The following is a 20,246-nucleotide window of genomic DNA, read 5'->3' on the forward strand; positions in this document are numbered from 1 at the left end:
GCATTTCCCTTCAATTCTATACCAAATAAAACATTTTCTGATAACAAAGTTATAGAAGTTTAATCATGAAAGAGAATTGAACTACAAATGAACAAAATTAATAAGTCCGTCGGATCATGGAAAATAATTACAGAGAGAAAGACTGTGAAAATAAAGTTGTGAGATATATAGGACTACTATTCAAATTTTATTAGAGTAACATCATTAGAAAAATCACTAAGTTTAGAGAGTCGCAAGCTAGAGCTATGAAATTTGGAAGTTTTGTTCTATGTCTATATTGAAACAAAACATGCTACCAGAATTACAATCTATTAAGTAGTTTTAAAGTTTTGGCCTCAATACTTACCCCTACCACAACCAGTTTCGACATTTTTATGGTTCCCACACTAAAATAATTGTAGCTCATTGTTATTGGAATAACATGCTGAAGACACTGTGCAAATTTCATTTGAAAATATTATTGGATATAATAAATATCTCGACATGTGTGTTCGTGTATTTTTTTTTATTTTTTTTTGACGATTTGGTGCTGTCTCAGGGTATACACCCGAGACCATTGAGACCATCTGAACGACTTTCCAGTGCACATACCAGACGTCAAAGCAGCCATTCAAATGAGAGACACTATTCCACGATCTTATCTTATCTTATATAATACAGACGTTACTTCAAAAAAGAAGATGATTACGTCCTACGCGTCATGCATTTAGTCATGCATATTAACCAATGACTTAAATTGAATGTAATTATGGCCTTATCTTAAATTATTTTTTGTTAGAAACCTCCTCTTAAATTCAGTCACGATAAGTAGCTAAAAATTCAACATCTTCAACGTTTCCCTACGTCACAATTGGTCATTAGTCATGGGGGGACCAGGCGATATGAAACCCCTACACGCCATGCAGAGCCTTATTTAGAGTTGAAAATGCCTTAAGCCATTTGAGATATTTTCCAGATATTGTACGTAACTACTAACTATTTCTTGGAGGCCCTAAGCTAGAGCTTATGTTGCATAGAGATAAAGCCAGTCCTGGCTCCATGGCTGTTACGGGTGTGGGCCCCTTAATGGTCGTGGGTCCGGGTTCATTGAACCCTTCGCGCCATGGATGCTACGCCACTGGTAATGAACCTCATCAAAAAAAAAAAAAAAAACTACCGGTACTAGAAATGTGTTGCTTGTGGAATTTGCTGTTGCTACTCACAAATATAAAGTCAGACATAAAACAAAAAAAATCATAAACATCATTATTTTTATTAAATTTTATTTTAAACAAAATTATAATCTAAATAAACACTCCTTCAACAATCTGTATTTTGTTGTTTTTTTTATACACATTTGTAACTTACATACTATGTATTTATGTAGCTTTTTCACTTCGGGGTCCGAGGGCAAGTTTTGACTGTATACATTTAAGGGGTCACAGGGAAAAAAAAAAGGGTAACTACAGGACTAAAGGACAGGTGAAAAGAAAGAGAGAGAGGTGGAAGGGGTATTACAAAAAGCAAGGGTCACAGTAAACAAAAACAAAAAAAAAACAGCCTCGAGCAGCAAGAAATAAGTAATCGATAACATTATTTTTTAAGTCCGCACTTTTGTCTAACGCCTTTATCATTGGATAAAAATATCATACACTACATATACAACAGTTGTTTTAATTATATATATATATTTAGTTGATATATAGATTAATATACAAAAAGCAAAGAAAATTTTTAATGAGCATAAAATCGCGATATCAAATAGATCTAGTTTCTTTTATACATAACAAAATAAAAATGCTAACTTAAATAGTCATTCATCAGCCAGAACATTGTAATCGAAATTTTATTTACTGAGTGAGGGTTTTCTATCTTTAGCAACGTGCTTCTTAGGAATAATCCACAACGTGGTTGTAGACTCTAGTTAGACATAAGTATAAAGCATCCCTGAAAAGCAAAGTAGACCAAACAGAGGAAAATGACTGTCAAAGGTAAATTCTATAGACCAGTAGATCTCTTTAGAATCTAAATTTTATAAAGTTGAATAAATAATTAAATTAATCTCTCAAATTCAAATCTCTGGAACTCACAGTCATGAGTCAGTGAGTGACTGAGAGTGACAGTCTCACTTTGAAACATTTGATTTAGACTCTATTGAGTCTATTTGAGTTATGACTTATGTCGTTATCATGAGTCTATAATGAGTAGATAGTAAGATACTGATAGGAAAGACTCCATGTCAACCTATGTTGAATGCTAGGTCAAAACGCCAGAAAAAAAATCATAACTTTCTAACTATTCAACTTCAACTTAGTCATAATTTATACACCATTGGTCGTGGAAAGTTCTTTCAAAGTATTTTATTTTTAATGATGTACTAACGAAAAATTAATTTTTCGAAGATAAATTTTTTATTTCACATCCCTAAACTGGCTAAACAATGGCAACATTTTTTATGTTTGAATTTGTGCATTTCGGATCTCCGCTTAGTAAGAATTAGATCTAGACCTAGGAGGAAAAAACTGTATCTATGAACTCCTCATCCATTTCATTTGTCTTAACCTTTTGAACCCGCCAGCCCATTTATCGGTCTGCGTGTTAAAAACTCCACGCCCCGCCAGCCCAGGCCCAACATATGGCGGAAAACAGATTCTCTATTGAAAATGCATTTTTCGAGTTCAATATTCATTATCTCTGAATATAGACCATCTGTGGTATATTTGCTTTTATTGATGGATAGATCTATGTTTCTGGAAGCTTCATTAGCAAAATTTTTTTGAAATTCGTTTTTATATGGAATTTGTGCATTTGTGAATATCATGAAGTATTGCCAAAAAGACAGACAACATTTACTTCTGGATTTATGTGATCCCATTTCAAAAGGTAAGAAACATATTTTAGAAATATAACTCATGTATAAAATACATACTTAGTATTTAAAAATGATTGTTATACACCATAAAGAAAAAAAAAAGTAAATAAAATGCTTCTTTTGTCTTAAATTTGAAAAAAAAAATAGCCTCGATGCAATTTTTGAAGTTGTGATGTCGCCAAACAATGTGTACATTTTTTTTTTAATATAAATTACATTTTGCCGATTTTCGTTTCAAAACACTTATTTTTGTATTTCTATCATCATAATTAATTATTTTTTTTATTTTTTGGTTATTTAAAATAAAAAAATATTTATAAAATCTCGTTTTTTTTAACACCAATCAGAATGGAGGTCGCCGGAATTGACTTCATGACCTCCCGTTCAAAGTGCTTTTTTTTTTTGTCATTCGCTCAGAAATACTCGAAGCGATAATTCTAGCAAAGGTAATTATAGACAGAATCTATTACAGATAATTCAGTTCATAATATCAACTGCTTAGTTAATTATTCTGCTTTAATAATAGGATGTCGTTTTCTTCAATAATTAACTTCAAGGACGGGAACACGGGTATCTATCTTTAGCCAGGCGCGCGCGATAAAAACAAACAAACACACGTTTTGACTTAGTCAACCTGAAGGCGCACCTCTGAATTGAGATCTTAGTCTGTAAAAGCTAAAAACCTATAATTTTTAAATTAATATCGACTACTACGGCAATTATTTTACTTTAATATTGGTGCATTGCATGCGTCATAAAATCGGTCCGGCAATGCGATGTTTCAGCGCGAGGGGGGGGGGCACATTTTGAACTTAGATTTTAGATCTAAATTAATCTATCTCTAGATCTATAATAGTTTCTACAGATCTAGATCTATAAAGACTAGATCTTAACCATATTTTAAAATCAATCTAGCGAAATGCTTTTAGATTAGTTAGACATAGATCGATCTCTAGGTCTAGGACTAGATCTAGGTCACTGGACTTAGACTCTGAGATTAGATTAGTCTAGATCTAGTCATTAGAGTTAATAAGCGTGAAATTATTTAAATATTTACTGATCTAGATCTAAATTCTCTTATCAAGATAGATTAGATCTAGAGCTAGATGATTTAGATCTATATTTATATATAGTCATTTCTAGTAGATAGTCAAGTAGCGATGTACACACGTGGATCAAGAATCAAGACCGTAGTGATCTAGTCTAAGTCTAAATGTAGACTCTAGGTCTTAGATCTATATAATTTATATAGCCTTATATCTACGTCTAAATATAATTCATAGTAAGACTTAGGACTAGATTTTAAAATGGAAAAAAATATGAGATCTAAATCTACTATCTAGATCTAGTCATTTCTAGATCTAGTAACTAGTACTACTAGTAGATAGTCAATTAGCGATGTACACGTGTGGATCTAGGAATCTAAATGTAGATTAGATCTAAGATTTTATATATCTAAATCTAATTCATAGGATCTTATAAACTCAGTAGGGTTAAATTAGATCTGATCTCTAGATCTACATCTTAAATTACTTAAAGTTAAAGTGGAAAAAATCTAGATCTAGTCAATTATAAACAAGAGTAGAAGAGATTCAATAGACATAGTGACATAGTTAAAAATAACAACAAACACATATTAACCAAATTATAAAAGTTGTTTTTATTTTTTTCTCAGCAACAGTTACTACAGATACAAAGATTGAGATTATTTGAGATAGTAAACAGAATAGTCAATAGATATAGATCATGCACCATGCAAGTTAAGCTTTATTAGGTCTAACTCTAAGTAGAGTACTCTAGACCTAGATCTAAAAAGTGATCAAGAACTAGAATAGATCTAAATCTTGATAATATTTCATTTAATATTAGATCTTTTCTAGTCTAAAATTATACATATCTATAACCTTTATCTAAAATTGATATAAATAGTATCATGTTTTAACATGAAGATAAGAGAAAAAAAAAAGACTTTTTATTGGTAGCGTGGGCCGAAGAGGGGGCTTATTTATTAATTATAAATACTTTTTAAGGTTGTTGTTTTTTTTTTCAAATGTTATATAAATATACTTTACTTTGTGACATAGTTTTAAGCAAATAATATTGTGAATTTGTGAAATTCATGGATTATTGGACATATCTTCTGTGAATTATGGATTTTTCATTATTAGGGGTAAGTGTGTTTGACCTCATTTTTTTATGTTAAATACTTGTCTGATGATAATGAATTTACTTTTTTGGATTCCTCTCTTCTTGGGCATTAAAATTGATACATAATATGTCTAAACTGATTATGTTTTTGTTATTTAGGATAATGATAAAGTATAATTTGCAACCTATTTTTTTTTACGGAGGGGGTGGGGTCTGGGGTGGCTCAATTAATTTGCATAAATGACTTAAAAAACTTGTTTTTATATTTTTTTCAAATGTTCTATAAATATACTTTACTTTGGGATATATTTTTCTATAAATAATATTGTGAATTTGTGAAATTCATGGATTATGGGACATATCTTCTGTGAGTGATGAATTTTTCATTATTAGGGGTAAGTGTGTTTGACCTCATTTTTTCAAGTTAAATAATTGTCTGTTGCTTCTGATTTTATTTTTTTTGAATTCCTCTATTCTTGGGCAATAAATTTGATATATAATATGTCAATAAAAGTAATTTTGAAATTGGTCAAAAAAATGGTCCTTAAAGTAGAATGTTGAGAGCTCAATCTGTTTTCCGCCATATCAGTCTCGCGCACCTTACCTTAAACCTAATGTCCGTAATTAAAAATCCAAAGAAAAAAGACAATCCACGCAGGACTATTCGACTTATGGTAAATGACAATAATCTCGAATGAGTTTTGTGTTTTTAAATGGTAAATTAAATTACAAAATGAAAAAACACTTAATTGATTTAGGTACTCTAGTCTACTCTGATCCAAAAAATTGAAAAAATACAAAATTATACATTTTGCATGAAGCAGGAAACTATATCCTCAATGATTCTAAGAAATGAACTAGATCTAGAAAATTATTACAAAGATACTAATGATAGGGAAATGGAGATTGACTCAACGATCATCTAGATAAAATCGGTACAGTTACAGTAAATAAAAACACTAGATCTACATCTATACCAGCAACAGATTCATCGAAGGAATGGGGGTCTACATGCTGATAAGACTGGCATACCAAGAAAATATATATGAGATAAAGATTCTAATAAATTTCTCTCAAAATAAAATAGTTCATTTAAAAGTTTTAATACCATTAGTTTGTTTTTAATCATGCTTGTGTAAAGCGTAATTTTCCCCAGGAGCCTAGGGGAATAGGAAAGTAAGGGCAGGGCACTGCGAGGATCCAAAGGGTTAATAAGCTTAAGTCTTAAAAGATATGTTTCATTGTATTACTACTCATCATTAAAATTAGATGTGATGTTAAAGTGGATCAGGTCGATGCTTTCAAGACCTTGAAGTATAAAGTTTCAAACATTTTTCTAGCGCTACCTTCAAGAATCAAACATAATAATAAACTCTCGAACACATGAGAAGTATGCCAGTATGGTGTTTTAAAAGTGTTAAAATCTTAAAATTGTGTGAAAAGTATGGTGTTTCAAAAGTGTTATAATCTTTAAATTTTGTTATTTAGAATCTACATTGCGGCCATATCAAGACAAACAGATTTTAGTCATTTTCACATCCTCCATAGTCCATATGGAAGGTGCAGCTCCATATCACCCATCTCTGCTTAGAAGTTGACAATACACATAAGTCTTAAATGTAAGATGCCCAGTAACGCATCACATAAACAGACATATTACAATACCAGTACTTATTTAGGTCTAAGCTAGGTACTTTGATAAACTGACCTAAATCCATTTTTTTTAATCTCCCAAAAAATGGCGTAAAAGTGTGTCAGTACATTTTACCCTTTTTTAGGGGTGGTCATTTCCATCAAAGTTTTAGTACATTGTATTTGATTTCAGGGCTAATTTTGATTACTTTTTGTAAACATAAGATATTAGAGATCATTTTTATTTGTATTTTACGCCAATCTGTTAAATTTTTCTCAACAAAAGTTTATGTGAATTATGCCATTTTTACAACTTTTTTCCTGTTAAAGATACAACAATGCTGTTCTCTACAATAATTGATCTTATGGTTTCTCAAACCTGTTGAGACAGAGATTTAACTCTGAATCAGTCAAAAAGAATATGGGGCTCGTTTTTCCCTTCCTCCCTGCAGTGGGGAGACATTGAGTCAAGGTGTGGCCTGTGTGGTGTGATATATGTGCCAAATGGACTGTGGCCTTTCTTATACTGTGTTAAACGAGCTTGCTCAGTCCTGGGCACCCACCACTATAGTCAATAGGGAGGTCAGATGTGATCAGGGCATCTCATGTGCTACGCATGCTTTTTGGGACTTGTCCCAGCATTGAACTATTTTTCCCATTATACTTTATTGGATTGTTGCCAGAGTCAATGTTAAACTTCTTTAGATGCTTTATGCATCTTCCCTGACTTGGTTTGAAAAAATGTTATGCATTGAGTTGATTCACTGAAATGAGTGACCTTTTATTGATTTGTTTACTAAACTATTTTTAGATCCTAAATATCCCAGGTATGAAACGTGTATAAAAAAAAAGACAACCTTTTTACGATGTAGTTTATTCTTTAAAATGAAGCACTTATGTTAATCTCTTTGTTGTGTGTTAAATAACAGTATGTGACTACAACATCAAGAATCACTCAGTCAGCGAGGATTGTACAACAAAAGTGTTGTCAAAATAGTTTGATATAATGTCAGTAATTGCTCTTGGCTAATATTTGTCGTCCCTGTTCGTCCATTTTTTTTTCCATTAAAAATTAATATTTACACTTCTACTTGTAGTACAAGGATAACATTGATACAGTTAGAAATATAAGTTTATATTAATAATGTACGTTTTATTAGGATTATTGTCTATTATGAAATTTTTTATCAAGCAACTCTCTTCTGGAGCAGTGGCATGTTTTAATTAAAGTTGTGAAATGATTTGTTTGTGTTGGATGATCTAAATTTAGTTCTTGTTCTATACTAAAAAAAAAATGATAAAAAGTAAACAAAAAATTAAAGTAAAATGTTATAAAATAGCTAGATTTGAAAATAGGTACATCTGTGAAGATTTCTGTTTATTCATGAATGGGTATTTCTTCTAATATTAGTTATGGTTCAAACAGAATCATCACGCTGGAGATTATATGAATAATTTGATAATACACAAAGAAACATTTGTGTCATCTTTCAACTTATTTAGTAAACTTCTTCAAATTACTTCTCAATTCAATAACTTTACTTATATATCTTCATAGAATGAAACTTTAACTGATATAACTAATTACTGAAATAACTTTATGTTACAAATTCAATTAAAATAACTTCAACTGCTGGACCCACAAACGTTTAAACATAAGATCGTTATTATCAAAAATCGTTACAATGCGTTACAAAACTTTCCCCATATTTATACTTTTCTCAATCATACTTTCCAGAATCATAGAAACTTCTCCCCTAATTATTTTAGTAACTGTGACCTTCTAGAAGCTGATGTGTGCTTTTTTTTTCTCCCTTATCCTTGTTTTCTGATTGGATGACTATAATTAACTTGTTTACTCTGGTCATCTCTGACTTGACCTGGGCTTCTAGAAACTGATCGAATTAGGTCAAAGTTGACTCGTGACAATCTCATTTATACATAGCTAACCTAACTGAATAGAAAAAAGTTTGGCCCACTGGTATGGTAAAACTGATGGAGTATTAATTTAAAAAAAAAAAGAGGATGGAGCATGTTAATTGACACAATTTGGATTTTTTTTTCAAACATTAATTGCTAATGTATAACATGTTTTGTTACAGGTCAGCAAAACAGAAAAAGGAAATTATCAGATTCACCAGCACAGTCAAAAGTCCCTCCAAAATCTCCCTTGTCTACACCACAAAATAAAAAAGTTAACACACCTCAACCACAGAAATCAGCGCAGAAGGCCCAAACTCCTCAACAGCAGCAGCTAAAAAACACTCCCAAATCTGCCAAAAATTCTGGGAAGAAACAAATTGTGAAATCTAAAACACCAGCCAAAAAAGAATCTGAAGAAAGTGAAGAGGAAGTAGATTCAGAGGATGAGGCTGGGGAAGATGCTGAAGTTGTTCAACCTTCTAGCAAGAAAATCAAACTTGCTTCACCTGTCAAAGCTGATAAATCTGCTAGCAATGTAAAAGTAGAACAGAAAACATCTCCCATCAAAGAACCTGCCTCTAATACAGGTAGGGGATTTTTTTTTTCTGGGGTTATCGTCAGCTTCCCATTATTTTCATTTATGGAAGACACTATCTTTAACCTTTGCTCCTGTCACATCATCATTGCTAAAAAAAAAAAAAATCCTCATTATAGCTAAAACCAGAAATATAAAAGCTCCTCAAGTAAGCTCACTATCACATTTAAAAAAAAAAGGTTTATATGCCTGAACAGCATTCCATATCTCCTTCAACCAGTCTGAACAAAAAATAAAAAAACTTAAATTAAAGACCCTTTTATTGCAAAATATTACTCCAAGTCAATTTAACACATCTGCTTGTTCAAATTGTGAATAAATTTGAAATTGAAAGGTAAATGTGAAAAAAAACTAAATAATAGATCTTTGTCAATTTCTCATAAAAAAAGATAGAAAGTAACAAATGGCTAGAATAATTATGCAATTGGAACAGGGTAATAATCAGCATGTGTGATCCTAACTCATTGACTGATGTAATGTTTTTAAAAAAATTAAAATTGTATATTTGTCTAATTGTCAGTGTTGTAAGACTGGGAACAATAAAACAAAATAATTGAATTTTCTTTTTCTTATCTCATTAAGCTTCAAAGATTACGACAGACACTGAGCGAAAAGGTAAGCCATCTGTTTCTCCATATTAAGTTTTTAAGCATTCTTGAAATCTTATTTTAAGTCTTGATATATATATATATAGATAGATACCGGTATATATAGATATATACAATACAATCTTTTGCATAATGTTTTAAATACTTTTTTTTTTCTCTAGGCAATTATGATGCAAGAACATTGTTTGTTAAAAATTTACCAGGAAATTGTTCTGTCAAAGAAATCAAAGCACTTTCCAGTGACATCAAGCTTGTTAGGTTAAGGATAAATATGAATAAATTTAATGAGAAAAGAAATAGATCAGCGTAAGTTTAACCAAAACGTTTTGTTTGATTAGAAGACTGTGTAGCTAAAACATGTATATATATAAATTCGCTGGCTATGTTGAGTTTCCCTGTTTCTGATGTCAATACTTAGTATGAGGGCCCTTTGGCCTGCTCAGCTCTTTCCTCAATAAAGTACCGACCAATTACATCTCATTGTACTAAAATATGTCAGTGCTATCTGATATCAAATTCCTACTTAATCATTTGCACTTAAACTAGCTCTTTCCCTTTCTCCTTTTGGTGAATCTATACTTCAAGGTACCTTCAGGTGCCAATCATTTAGTTAGGAAGCAAAGCATTTTTTAGATGACCACATAATACTAACCTGAAGTCAAATAAAAAATTAATTACACAATATATAAGAGCTTTAAACTGAACTAAAGTTAGCATTTATACTTTATAATGTCTAATCTATTCTGATAAACAATATATTAAATTTATTTTAGTTATGCATATGTTGAGTTTGCTAGTGAAGAAATAGCAGAGAAAAATGTCAAAGTCTTGGAAGCTGCTTCCATCAGGGGCAAACAGTTAGTGGTTGACTATGTTGGAGAAAAAAGCAAACATAAGAAGGAACAAAAACAAACAGGTAAATGGTTAATGCTTGCTAGTAGCTTAATTAAAGTTAAGGATTGAGGTCTATGCTTGCTAGCAGCTTAATTATAGTTAAGGATTGAGGTCTATGCTTGCTAGTAGCTTATTTATAGTTAAGGATTGAGGTCTATGCTTGCTAGTAGCTTAATTATAGTTAAGGATTGAGGTCTATGCTTGCTAGCAGCTTAATTAAAGTTAAGGATTGAGGTCTATGCTTGCTAGCAGCTTAGAGTTAAGGATTGAAGTCTATGCTTGCTAGTAGCTTAATTAAAGTTAAGGATTGAGGTCTATGCTTGCTAGCAGCTTAATTATAGTTAAGGATTGAGGTCTATGCTTGCTAGCAGCTTAATTATAGTTAAGGATTGAGGTCTACCATTGTCAACAAAAATGTGGGACATCTGTGTATTTTCAGAAGAGTTTGATCCACTGAAGCTGTATATAGCTGGTCTACCTGCTGATGCAACTGAAGCAGACCTACGAAAAATTTTCCCCAAGGCTAAAGAAATTGTGATACCTATCAGGAAGAAAGATAAAAAAGCATATGGGTATGTAAAGCTATTTATTTCTAATTTGCTTTGAATAATACAACTACCATGATTTTGTCTTACCAAAGAAGTGTTGCAAGGTTGTAAATCAAGTTTATTTTACAATCTGTCTGATTTTTAAGTCTATGCCATGATTGTCAGTGTATGCCAAAACTTAAATATGTATGTCTTAGACACGCTGTACTTTTAATTGGACATTCTGTTAGCAAAGTTGTAAAAATAGGAATACTTGGCAGACAGATGTAACTTAATCATTCAAATATTTAGGCTTCTTGTTGTGAGACAAAACTGTGAATCAACATATTAGATGTCTAAATGGAAGTGCAATATTTCAATGAATTGTGCATTGTATTCTTCATGTAAAGACTCTGATAGCTTACCGGAACAAGCAATTTAAAAGTAGAATACAGTTGACATTTTATGATCAGTGTCAGTTTCTACACCTAAAATTGTACCTCATCTTGCCTTGTTCACCTTTAGAGATAGGTCTAAACTTTCTGCAGGTCTTTTTTTTTTCCCTTCTCCATTTACCTTTGTCTTATCTCCTCTTACTGGTGCAGTCTCTCCTGTCCCTACATCTGGTTTGAGTTACTGTTTTAATCTATTTCAATTTCATCCTTTTAGAGGCAACAACTCCATATTTTGTTGATAGACTTAATAATGCATTATAGTTGTTATATAAGTAAAAGGTCTGCTTTTATTGTTAAAATAATCAAATTAAATGTATAGAGAGTTTGTATAATTATATAATTGAACTATCTAATTTTGTCTTGAAATTTCAACTATGTTCAGTTCATTTTCCTGGTTAATTTTAGCAACTCTGCCCAGTGGAAGCTCGTTTGGTCATCTTCTGTGCTATTTTACAATTGTAGTAGAGATGTTTAAAAACAAACAAGTCTTTTATTAGATTCAATGCTTTTAATTTCCTCATTTTTATTTCTGTAGCTATGGATTTGCCACATTCGCCACTGCTCAGCTTGCAAAAGAGTATCATGATAAAACACAGGAAATTAGCATGAAAGACAATACTCTAGTTGTTTTGTATGCCAAGGTTAGGAAGCCAGAGGAAGAGAAGAAATCTGAGAACAAGAAGGAGGCTCAAAAAAAGCAGACTAAAACCAAAGGTGAGTTTCTACATTGAAAACATCAGCACTGTTGAACTAGTTTTAAGAAGTTGTTTGGCCAGCACACACAATATTTGAAGAAAATACAAACAGCATATCATGTTTTTTGTAACAGTTCTACATAAATCAGTGAAGAGCCCCATTCAAACTGAAATAAAAGCTTGTAGAATTATTAAATTAATAGGATCCCTTTACAGACATTGGGATCCATGAAGCTGATGATGTAAGGTTGGCTGGTGGTTGGCAAGGGTTTCATTTGGTTAGCACAATAACTTACTACTTTTACTTACTTTAACCCACGAAGCGTCGTCGGCCATTTCGTTTCTGTGGCGTCCCGGCCGATATAATCGGCTGACTTTAGACTGATGATTTTCTATTCCAATCCACGTTTTAAAGTGACCATTTTTAAACTTCAGATCTATTAGACATTCTTCTTCCTGTCAGATCCAAAAATAGCCCATTTCCCCATCTGTTTTTGTGTTTACATGCTGATTATTCACCGGCGAATTTTTCTTGCAATGTCCGATGCTAGCCCGGGTCCATGAGATGTTACAAAACAAAGTTTCAAATACTTTTAGTTGTTCTTTTTTAATATTACAATTAGATTTAGATCTAGGAATAATGAGAATATTTTATATATTAGATCTAGATCTATTCATGAAGTGGCCGATGATTTATGTCCGTACTGTCCGTAGTCATCTAAAGTCTAGAGTCTATATCTAGACTCTAGACTCTATATCTAGACTCTAGACTAGAGACCGGACTCGATCTGCACCTAGACCTAGTCAAAATTTAGTGAAATTTAAGACATTTTAAGATAGATTGAAGCATATTAATGATAATATTGACTTCTTTATGCATTAAGTATTCTATTTTTTCAATCTTTAAATGCTTTTAACTTAACTGAACAAAAAAAAAACGATTTTTATCTATTTTTTTTTTCCTTCACTGTTACTTGTATTAAAAGGGTAACCAAGTCACTAAAAAAAATTTTTTTTTCAAATCTAATGGTCCATTTTTAACAAAATTATATCTATTTATAAAGGAAAATGAATGGGCTATCCAATTACATCAAAACTTTTGTTATAGCTCTAAAAATGTTTCTCACAGGTCAGCAAACAAGCTTTTTTGTTGATAAAAAAAATCAATCATACTAATTAGGTCAGGGTCAAGGTCAACTGATCAAATTCAGGTGTTCAATATATGATCTATAGTGTTCGCTGTCCAATTACCTTTCAGAATATATATAAAACATGGATATCAACCTTCACTTTATGGCATTTTAAGACCATTTTCTAACATGCATTAAAAATGCTAAAACTCCCCGAACGCCACTGAAAAGTTTCTTAAGACGCTTCGTGGGTTAACTTCTATATCAGGTACCCATTAGAGTGGACTCCTAGAAATCCTGAAGCTAAATATTCAGTGATAGTAATTTTTCTGAAAATTTTCAAAATTGTGAAAATTTCTTCTGATCCATTTTTTCTTTGACAAAGAATATCAGATTTTTTTTTAATGAAAAAAAAGAATGCAAAATAAGACTTGATTTGTCTTGAACATGTGAAATCCGTATTGGTCTACTGACAAAGTTAAAGTATAGATCTAGAGAGATTTATAACTTTTAAAAAGAGCTAAAAGTCTAGATTTGAATCAGTCTAGATAAGATTTAGATTTTTAACTTCAGTACTTTTGATCCATATCTAGACTTTGAATGGGCAATTTCAGAGTTGTAAGATTATGCCTGACCCCTATTAGCTTTGCCTGTCTGCCATCTAGAAGTTTTTGGAAGAAAATGGGAATAGAATAGATCTATATAGATTTTATTGACAATGAAAGATACCATTTAAAGGTCACAAATCTCTTGACAGCAAAACAAAATGTATGGATTACCACCTAAATTTAGATCTACATTACTATTTATTTAGTAGAAAGACTCTTACAGATCTAATAGTAATAAAGTCCTATATTTATATTTTCCTATATCTAATTCTAACTAATGCGTTAAAAGCCCTTTGTGGTAGTGCCATAGTCCTAGAGACAATCATCTTACAGACAACTTGTATCTGCATGAAAAGAGTCACACAAGGAAGCCTCATATGCAGTTTTATTGCTGAACATTCTCTCCATCATCTGGTTCTTTTTGATTCAGAACTCAGCAGAGATTCAACAGCTTTCTCACAATTGCTTTTTTTTTAGCATTTTTAGTGAGCCTAAGTAAAGTTCCTTTTCATCCATTTACAAATTAATGAGTAATGAAACAGACATACTTTTGAAGCATTTCCAATACTGAGGCATGTTTTGATTTTCAAGCACATTAATTCTTTATAGTTGTTTTAGAGAGAAGTTGTTACAGTACCAGTAAAATGTCTGCAACATTAATTTATTCCAATAGAGTGGTTTGAATAGAATACTTGGACAAGATATAAATTTGCAAAAGTCAAAAGTCCTCTTATCTTAATGTACAAACAATAAACAATAGTGTCCTGCATGCATTAATATGTAAGACTAATTAAAGAAAATATTAAATATAATTAATTCTTTCTATATAATTTAAAAAGAATTCAGCAACATCTTGTTTAAGTCACTGTGATTGGCCAATTAAAAAACACAGGTGTAGACTAAAATTTATGCAAACTCTGTTCCCATCACTGCTCTAGTCTTTGTTAGGATTACTACTAGAGACTCGTCATTTGAGAAGCTAAGCCATTTACCACACCACACATTAAGATAAAAAGATAGCCAATACTTGTATAATATTAGATGCAAAAACCTTATTTCAACCGGTACTCAAGTTTTTTTTTAGGATTAAAAAGAAAAGGATAAATTTTCAGTATCGGCCCACTTATTTAAAAAATAGAATATGTATCTGTTATTCAATGTTCTTTGACTCCAGAATTATTTTCCATATTTGGACAGAATTTATCTTTTCGCCCCTTTTGGAGTGCGAATAAATACTCTGATTAAACTTTTTTCCCTTTTTTAAAATTAGAAAATGAAATATTTGGTATTGGATTAAAGTAGAATGCATGCCCTTGTATATAACAAAGAATAATACTTTTAAAACACAAAACTTTTTATGATAATTTGAATAAAAAATTCACTGAGTCCCAAAAAGTCTCCATGATCTAGATGTTTTAAGCCCCCCTCTCTTTAAAAACATCTCTCGTTGTAGAAACACATTGGGGAAAAGGGAAGTTATAACATTTTAATTCTGGGAGCATTGTTGCGAAGTCAGAGTTATTGTGTTAAACATCTTAATCTGATATCGACCATTACAAATAAATATATAAACATATTACTTTTTCTTTTTTCTGAATCAAATTTAAAAGCAACTTATATATACTCATCACTAGTCATTAACAAATTTGAAATTTGATTCAAGTAACTTAAAATGCATAGTATACAAAATAAAAAACTAAGAATCTTCTTGTTTACCAGACTATTTTATACCGTATCTAATTTTCTCTGGTTAATTCACTCGAAACTTTTTTGCTGTTAAATATAATTCTTACATTTACATTTCTTTTCCTGTTTTAGATTTAAAAAATAATGGCTCAACACAAAATACTAGCCTTTCAGAAAATATGGCAAGCAGAATTTCACAAAATTAGATAAGAATGTGAAAAAATGAATTTTATTTGTTGATACACAATTTAAATCAGTCCAAACTGTCTCATGCTCCTCTACATGTACATACAGTAACCATTGGACTGATTCTTGTAAACTTTTTTTTTCTTGAGCAGAAGTAAAGAAAGCACAGCCTGCAAAGGGTAAAGAACCAGAAAAAATGGAAGAAGATGATGATGATGACGACGACGACGATGATGATGATGATGACGAGGTAGGATAGTATTTTGTTTGTTGTGGTTGTGTATATTGTCACCATTCATAATTATTTCCCTTGGCAAAGGAGTCTACATTAATGGGTGTTATGTTAATGTGTCAATAGAAGTCCTTCATAAACCTGGCATTATTGTAATTGGCTTATCTTCTAGTTCATTAGGACTAAAATGTTTACCTCTTATGTAGATGTAACATAAAATTTATCAAATTTGAGTTGTGTGCTTTTTTTTTAACAGGATGATGAGGAGGAGGAAGATGGAGAGGAGGGTGAAGGAGATGATGATGATGATGATGAGGAAGACGACGATGATGATGAGGAAGACGATGATGATGATGAATAAACTGTACTGTTTTTCTTGTTTTATAAAAAGAGACCATGAGTTTATGTATATTAAATTTAATTATCTTAAATGTGATATCCATTGTTTTTGTTTTTTATCTGTGTGCTCACTGAATATTTGACCAAGTTGTTTGTATGAACTAAATATAACATTTGACCAAGTTGTGTGCATGTAAGCTAAATACTTAACAAATTAACAACTGGTTAAAAATTTTTAAGTATTGAACATTTGTCCCTTAAACAAACAATAAATATACCTACACCTTTGCAGACATAACAGTCTCCTATGTAACTGTCAACCATACCCTCTTTGTAGGACTCATTTTAATTCACTTAAGACATGGGTACACAATGACCTACCAGTAACAACTTTTTACAAAAATGTTTTTTAAACTACTTTACTTTGGCACAACATTAAAACCATACAGCTTCTCATCAAATAGCTGGCTAGTAGATGGTTTGATCCACACTACTGTCACATCTAGCAAACTGTCAAAAAAGCTGTTCCCAACAAATAGAAGCAATTGTTACAGGTCAAAATAATTGGTTAGGTATTGTTACAAATCTGCCATGCACATCACAAGCCAAGTTGGTGCAGAAGCTGCGCTCTGTGCACTGACATTAGGGAGTTTAGGCCAAGTCTAGGGACTGATGAAAAGCTTTGCTTGAGGGTAGACTTTGTCATTGTGTTTGTGATGTTCTGCCTGTCCTCGTGTCTGAGCATTGACTTAAAGCACCAAACTGCTGGTAGACAACTAAATCTCTGTAGACGTATTAGATCTTAACTTGAACAACTTCTGTTGTGAACGTAACTTAAAATAACTTTTGTATGAAATAAATGTAATAGACTTCAGTACACTGGCGGATCCAGGGGGTGGTAGGGGTGTTCGACATGTACACATGCATACAGTGAACACCAAATCCTTATAAGTAATATAGGTACCGTCTTTTGTTGTTTTTTAATTTTGCTTTCTCCGTTCGAGGCGGCACACGCAAGGCCTATAGCAGGGGCTGACTTGGTGTCAAAATCAGCCCGGGCCTTTCTATACAAGAAGAAGCTTGATAAGACACTGGCCACAAAACACTCCAATAGAAAGAAAACTATATGGAGAGCTCCCTGATTTGAAAATCTCTGCACAGTTCATTTCATATATTTGTCTAGTCATCTGAACACTCCAACATAAAAATGAGAACGAAGAAGAAAAAAAAAGAATAACAAATCATGTCTCATCCTCATATGTACTATAGCACAAGCCTCATCAACCTTATCTGCAACTCATATTTCATCAGTTATGTCCACTACTCTTGTCTTTACCATATCTACCGCTGAGACACATAAAACTACCATCAGGCACAGTCACATCTATGACAAAAGTACCCATAGCAGGTCCAGGATCTAGGAAAAGGAAGCATCCTGATGCCCCCTAACACAGTGTCTCTCACCAAGTTAAAAAAAAAGTTTTCTTAATACTGAGTTTTTCATCATGTTGAGTGTTAGGCCCATAAGTGTCTTTAAGTTTTTTTTAAAAATCAAGTTGTGTATTATATTAAAAGTTTAATTTTGTCATGATCTACAATTTTAAACTTATGTTATTGTTTTTTTCAAGCATTTTTTTTTACCAGATGAAGTTCAAGTGTAGGCCTACTTGTCTTCCTAAAACCAAATTTATTTTAACTCTTTGTTTCCTAACTGACGATACCAACGTTGATTCCACCAGAATGTGGTAAATAATTACGGAGAGAAAGAGTTAATACATTATAACTATTTAAATATGACTATTTTTTTTTTTTGGTACAATTTTGGTGATAAAATAGTATCTATGCCAAGTTCGCATGGCTTCATAAGTTTGTGGTTTATGATTTCAGACCATTTCAGGGTTTGTAAAATGTGAAAGTTTGCATTTCAGGGTTTACTTGACTTCAATAACTAAATGCAGCGACAAATTTATGACAGTGCGTCTACCAAGGGCCTTACCCTTCACAAACTCAAAATTATACACTTTTTAAAAATATGCATATTAATTTTTTCAAAAGGAATATAAGATTACATTTACAAGGACTCCACTTCTTTCTTCTAAAATAAAGAATGTTTTTAGATACAAGTATATTCATTCATTCATTCATTCAATCTTTAAAGCTTTTGAAAAAATTGTAGGGGCCTCTGCATTAAGAGATAACAACCGACTTGGGCAACAGTATTTGGCTGATAACTGTTTTCTGTTCTCTCGATGCAGAGCTTATCAGCTTCACTTGCTGATATGGAGACAGACAAAAGATCACATGAGCTGATAATGCATTAAGACACAGGCATCTGAATTTGAACAAATATATATGTTGTTTTAAAAAAACAAACGACAGACATATAGATCTTTAGACTACTAAGAAAGTCATTGAATAAATATGCATTCAATAGCACACGAATCGCCTTTCACTGTCACAAGTAATTAATAAATTAATCTAATGCTAAAAAAATGCCATTAGCTGTATCTTATAGACCTGTATTACAGACGTTATTAAATAAAATAATTACGTCCTACGCATTTCATGTGTCAATAGAGTCATGCATGTTAATCAATGACTTCAACTCTGCTAAGTCTTTGGCTTTCCTGCCATAATAATTATAATAATAAGGCTTGTCTACGACATAGAAGAGAGCACCTGGCTGTATGCGCCCTCGGAACGAGACAGCCGGAGGTCACTCACAAAGGCTGCGGGATACACATTTGAGACCAAAAGAAAATCCGTTGCCGAGGACAAACGCAGACGGCGAAAAGAAAATCTAAATGGACCACCTGCGGACAATGGTTATGCTTGCCCTGGATGTGGAAAAATATGTAGGTCACAGCTGGGGCTGCGTAGCCACGGGAAATACTGCATTCCTCATTAATCTTCTGACTCGAAGACAGGCCTTATTATTATTATTATTATCAGAGTAACACCAGTAGAAAAATCACACAATTTAGAGATAAGAATAAAAAGTAAAGTAAGTTTTTAACAGGTAGATCTCTTAATGTTCTTCTTGAATGGAGTGAAGCATGCTGTTTGTCTGAGATCAATGGGGAGCGAGTTCCAAACTTTTGGTCTTTGCACCGAAATAGCCTGCAAACTTTAGGGAGAAACGTGGCACAACTAGAAGCATTGAGTCCAAGCAGCGCAGAGCTCTCGGAGGAACATATGATGTGATCAGTTCACTAATGTACATAGGTAGATTGTAGAGGATGACAAAGTGTGGCCACCTTGTAGTCGTCTCTTGCATTCACAGAAATAGGCATGTTATAAATAATTGACATCTCTCCCAATGGCTGAGTTATTATTCCTTTATATATATCATATTAGGTGGGGTAAAGTAAAGGCGGTAGGTCGTTGTGCTGGCCACATGACATCTCGTAAGCCGTGGTCTACAGAATTAGATGACCTTTACATCCTATTCCCCTTAGATTGTTAGGTCTGAAAAAAGGAAACTTTATTTCTTTTAATAGCATGTAAGAGAAACATCATCCTATGCACAGCAGTGCACTTTTGGTTGATCAATTTTCAATCTGACACTATAAACAAAATTCACAGAAAATGAAAAGGATTCGTTTTGTTCTCCACGCTTCAGTTCTTCATCATCTAGAACTGAAAACTACATCCTATCCCAAACCTTCTGCAGGTCTGCTGGGGTATGGCAGCGGGCAGGGTCCGAACCCGGGACCATCGAGACGAGTTAAGAGCGC

General features: G+C 32.4%; 1 protein-coding gene across 1 annotated transcript; it reads left to right on the forward strand.

Annotated features, from left to right (window-relative positions):
• The first annotated feature begins 1,808 nt into the window (after positions 1–1,808).
• On the forward strand, positions 1,809–16,606 carry LOC106053514 (nucleolin-like). Its single transcript, XM_013209074.2, has 9 exons — positions 1,809–1,970; positions 8,734–9,141; positions 9,732–9,764; positions 9,919–10,063; positions 10,531–10,673; positions 11,091–11,223; positions 12,169–12,347; positions 16,091–16,188; positions 16,427–16,606. Exons 1-9 carry the CDS (start codon positions 1,958–1,960, stop codon positions 16,529–16,531), a joined length of 1,257 nt encoding a protein of 418 aa, XP_013064528.2. The 5' UTR covers positions 1,809–1,957; the 3' UTR covers positions 16,532–16,606.
• The last annotated feature ends 3,640 nt before the right edge of the window (positions 16,607–20,246 follow it).

The sequence above is a fragment of the Biomphalaria glabrata genome, chromosome 2 (genome assembly GCF_947242115.1).
Source record: "Biomphalaria glabrata chromosome 2, xgBioGlab47.1, whole genome shotgun sequence".
NCBI classification, from domain to species: Eukaryota; Metazoa; Mollusca; class Gastropoda; family Planorbidae; genus Biomphalaria; species Biomphalaria glabrata.